The sequence below is a fragment of the Rutidosis leptorrhynchoides genome, chromosome 1, assembly GCF_046630445.1.
Source record: "Rutidosis leptorrhynchoides isolate AG116_Rl617_1_P2 chromosome 1, CSIRO_AGI_Rlap_v1, whole genome shotgun sequence".
NCBI classification, from domain to species: domain Eukaryota; kingdom Viridiplantae; phylum Streptophyta; class Magnoliopsida; order Asterales; family Asteraceae; genus Rutidosis; species Rutidosis leptorrhynchoides.
In genome coordinates, this window is record NC_092333.1 from 468,493,714 (window position 1) to 468,498,712 (window position 4,999).

The 4,999-nt window shown below is 30.6% G+C and overlaps 1 protein-coding gene across 1 annotated transcript; it reads left to right on the forward strand.

The window, feature by feature from the left end:
* The first annotated feature begins 878 nt into the window (after positions 1 to 878).
* Positions 879 to 3,758, forward strand: LOC139904617 (replication protein A 70 kDa DNA-binding subunit B-like). Its single transcript, XM_071886545.1, has 10 exons — positions 879 to 1,002; positions 1,124 to 1,223; positions 1,336 to 1,463; positions 1,585 to 1,669; positions 2,240 to 2,375; positions 2,460 to 2,656; positions 2,747 to 3,026; positions 3,190 to 3,261; positions 3,361 to 3,489; positions 3,729 to 3,758. Exons 1-10 carry the CDS (start codon positions 879 to 881, stop codon positions 3,756 to 3,758), a joined length of 1,281 nt encoding a protein of 426 aa, XP_071742646.1.
* The last annotated feature ends 1,241 nt before the right edge of the window (positions 3,759 to 4,999 follow it).

Below are 4,999 nucleotides of genomic sequence, written 5' to 3' on the forward strand. Positions count from 1 at the left end.
CCAGTGGCCAAGTCTTACTTCCCGACGAAGTAAAAATCTGTGAAAGTGAGTTATAGTCCCACTTTTAAAATCAAATATTTTGGGATGAGAATACATGCAACTTTATAAATGTTTTACGAAATAGACTCAAGTAAATGAAACTACATTATATGGGTGAATGATCGAAGCCGAATATGCCCCTTTTTAGCTTGGTGGCCTAAGAATTTGGGAACAGACCCCCAAATTGACGCGAATCCTAAAGATAGATCTATCGGGCCCAACAAGCCCCATTCTAGAATTTGGAATGCTTTAGTACTTCGAAATTATCATGTCCGATGGGTGTCCCGGAATGATGGGGATATTCTATATGCATCTTTTTAATGTCGATTACCAGGTGTTCACTATATGAATGATTTTTATCTCTATGTATGGGATGTATTGAAATATGAAATCTTGTGGTCTATTATTATGATTTGATAATATATAGGTTAAACCTATAACTCACCAATATTTTTGTTGACGTTTTAAGCATGTTTATTCTCAGGTGATTATTAAGAGCTTCCGCTGTTGCATACTAAAATGAGGACAAGATTTGGAGTCCGTGCTTGTATGATATTGTGTAAAAACTGCATTCAAGAAACTTATTTTTGATGCAATATATTCTTATTGTAAACCATTATATAATGGTCGTGTGTAAACGGTATATTTTAGATTCTCATTATTTGATAATCTACGTAATGCCTTTTAAACCTTTATCGATAAAATAAAGGTTATGGTTGTTTTAAAAATGAATGCAGTCTTTGAAAAACGTTTCATATAGAGGTCAAAACCTCGCGACGAAATCAATTAATATGGAACGTTTATAATCAATATGAACGGGACATTTCAAGTACAATCTCATGTTTACTAACAAAACAATTGTTGTGCCATTCCCACCAACTGAATGGAGAGGAACTAATGGTTTTAGTTTCATCCCTTTCGATGTTTTGAGGTCTAAAGGCCTTAAAGTTGGAGTTTCGGCAGGTTACTAAATTTTTATTATATCAATTTTTTTTGAATTTTTTTTAAAGAAATATTTAGCTTTGACTTACAACACTTTATAATGTCACACAATCTTTATTTGTTTTTTTTTTTGTTCCTATAGATGTTATTGGACGTGTAGCAAATTATTTTGATGTACAGGATTTCCGAAATACTGGTGAACTCAAGTCCAAGTACATCAATCTTCAGCTCATTAATTTAGAGTAATATTTAACACCTTTTTAGTTTAAACCATTTTCAGAATTAATTGTGTACACATGTTCTTAAAACCATAACACACATATACATGACCTTTTTTGAGTCATTTTTAAATAGTGGCTTGCAATTGGATGCAACTCTGTGGGGTCAATTTTCCTTGAATTTCGAAAACTATATGAAAGTTTTGGATGATGATGCTTCCGTAATCTTATTGATTCACTTTGGAGTCACCAAACTGCACCAAGGTTGGTCCTTTTTACCAATAAATATATGGTTTTTGTATATCACGATCTTACTTTTAATTAATAACTTTTATGTAATCTTATTGATTGTGTATACTAAGTTTTTTTTGTTTAAATGCTACAGACAAACTGTCAGTTTCTACTGACTGCAAAAACACCAACGTTTTGATAGACACCGATCATCCGCAAATCATTGAGTTCAGACAACGGTACATTATTACCAAAAAAAATTCACTTCATAATATTAATTAATACTTTATCTATGTTAAATTTAACATATTTCAATCTAAAAAGACTAATCTTATTTTCTGTATTTATTTTTAGTTGAACCATTTTCAGAAAAAAAAATAAGACAAATTTAGTAGATACTCAATCATTCAAGTAATAAATTGAAATATACATGTTGAAAGTCTTCATTTAGTTATCCTACAAAGTATAGTAATAAATTTAAAAACTATTATAACATAAATAAATCATTCTATTAGTATTCATTAAATGTTATTATTAATAAATGATCTAAAGGTAAATAATTCACTTTGTTGTACATTCACCTTTTTTATTCATAAAAATAACATTTAATGAAACATAGTAGTTCCCAAAACAACTAAACCAATTTCCATTTAATGCCCAATCTTTTGTTCACTCCATAAATGAGTACATTAATTGTGCATTTAAAACAAATATTCTACAACTTATTAGTAAATTTGTATTTGCATTCATGTATTGAACATTGTTTGATAATTCAATTACAATAACTAACTTCTTAATTGTTATCGTAGCCTCACCCAAATCCATTCTTCCGAAGATTCCATTTGTTCGTTAGCTCCTTCGTTGTCAATTTCTTCTGCCCATGATCCAAACTCCTTTTTCAAAAAGGCTCAGTATGTTGGTTTAGATCGCTTGAACCCGTCCATGGTAATCATTTGAATGAATTTTTTTGACCCCATATTTAACCAAACATATATCCAAATTTCAACTTTTTTGTTAAAATGATTGTAGGAAGGCATTTATATTATTCATGCCACAATCAATACCATTCTTCCCGACGATACTTGGTACTACATTGCCTGCAAGAAGTGTAACAAGAGTGCTAAACGTGTTATCCCCAACTGTGATCTTACATTGGACGTTGATCAACTTTTAAACTTGGAACGAAAGTGTTATGGTTGTATCAATAAGCCGGACGTGATAGTGAGGTGAGTTACAAAACATTCAAAATACATTTACAAAATATTAGTTTTTCTCTTTAATCATACTTAGTCTGTCTTTAATCTTTTACATATTAGGTTTAAAGTGCCGATCCGTGTAGAAAATCAAACAGGCACAACGTCTTTCACTGTTTTTGAATCTGTCGTGAAGAAGTTCGTTACCCAATCGGCTTATGAGTTAATGAAGGCTTTGTCTGAAGATGATGATTATCCTGAAGAGCTGGAACTTCTTTTACAAAAGACCCTTTTGTTTAAGATAGATGTTAGTGTTTATAACAAAGAACGTGGAATTCGAAACTACACTGTTAAAGATCCGACCGATGACCCAACATGTTTTGAACTCTATGAGAATTTCAAGGTAACATTTAATACTATTACATAATTTTGTACCTTGATTCAATATATAATTTTTTTCTACGCACTCAATGTCTTTTTTTTTGTATTGTTATTCATTTTAACTTGCTGTTTGTGTGATGTATAAAATATCAATAGTTTCTTAACCTATCTTTAATATCATTAAGGCCGATCAACAAGTGGTTTTTAAAGATGTTGAGATTGAAGAATCATCTGAGAAACTTACTTCAGTTGGGAATGTATGAATACATTATATAATACTCAGTTCTAAATTTTTTTCATATCACGGTCATTTTTAATATTATTTTTTTATAACAACTTATAATTTACATTTGTAGTGTGCGTCTAATGCTTCTGGAAGTCAGACCGTTGATCTCAGTCATGATACCTTTTTCAGCCCACCTCTTAAAAAAATCAAACAAGAAGGAATCAAATCTCCACCATCTGTTAAGTCTTCAACAACCAAGGTTAAATTCTCTGATCGTCCCAAACGTTTACGCTCATCCGATTCATGAATTAAACAAGATACATTTGTTAACTTTTATTTTAGGATTTCTTCTATGGAATTCCAATGGCATGTAAACTATATAATTATGTTTTCCCTGCACTATTTATCCTCCATATCCACCTTGATATGGATAACAATCTAATTTGTTATGGTTTTAAATGTTATTGTGTTTTGTGTTTTTATGTTTTTTGTGTTCAGGTTTTTATTAGGATTGACCTCTTTTTATAAACGTAACACCTTACCATTTTAATTAAAATGTGACTTTTCCTTTTCCTTTATAAAATATAATTTAGAAGGAAATTAAAGTTATCAATTTTGGAGCATTTATTGTTGTACATACGTGTTAACCTACCAACTCGATTCAGTAGCCCCCAAAATCTACTTTAAACCCTTACTTGTCAGAAAGCAACTTGCATTTTTCAAATACGTAAACATCAACTTCATTTTCCATCCTTTTTTTACTTTTTTCAAATAATACAAAAAATGGATCAACTTTCAAAGAATATTAATGTTCTTCCTAATGACATACTTGGTGAAATATTGTCAAGAGTCAGTCAACAATCATCGCTTCACTTGTGTGTTGCCAGATTGGTTTGCAAAGACTTTTGTAAGCACTCCGAACATTTTTTGGTTTATCGAAAGCTTTTAGATCGGTGGCCTATCTTAGCTTGGGGTATCCCAGAAATGGTCTATCTTCTCTATCGGTGTATCCCAGAAATGGTCTATCTTCTCCATCGATGGAGTAAACATAGACTTAAGGCTTAGTTATTTAGAAGAAGCTTCAAACTATGGTCTTAATCAAGCAGTTTATGTATATGGTTTGATCATGTTTTCATCGCATGATTTGGAGGAAAACGATAAGGGTTTAAAAATACTTAATGCAAGATTTCTATCATTGCCGGATTTTGTGGTTTCTGTCAGAATGGATGTTTTTGGTTTTTTACAGCAATTATGGCGAAGGAACCTCCATCCTTTTCCTGACTTGGCAACCACTTGCCCTATATCCGGCCACGTAGGTTATTTCCCATATGTTCATGGCTTTGAACTCACCATACCAGAGTGTATGTCGTGTTTTTGGGCTTATGAGTTAGGTTTGATTATAAATCGATTTAGGTATAATTAAATTTATGTTATTATTATGTGGAAAATATTTTGTTATTTAGTATCAAAATTACTCATCTATTATTATTATAAATTTTCAGAAGGATATTAGTATAAATGTTTCATTTTTCTTCAAGTTTGCTATCAATTTAACTGTTATAAATAACAAAAGTAATTCATATTAGTATAAATGTTCCATCTAAAACAATTAATTGTTAAATAATGAAATATATAATATGTTTAGAAAATTGAACCTTTTTTGACCCTTAATTTCTAAACAGTCTGTTCATATAAAATCATTATATGATATTTTACCACTATATATTTTTTTTTTAATTTTATTATCATACCATTGGACAAGTGTTGAC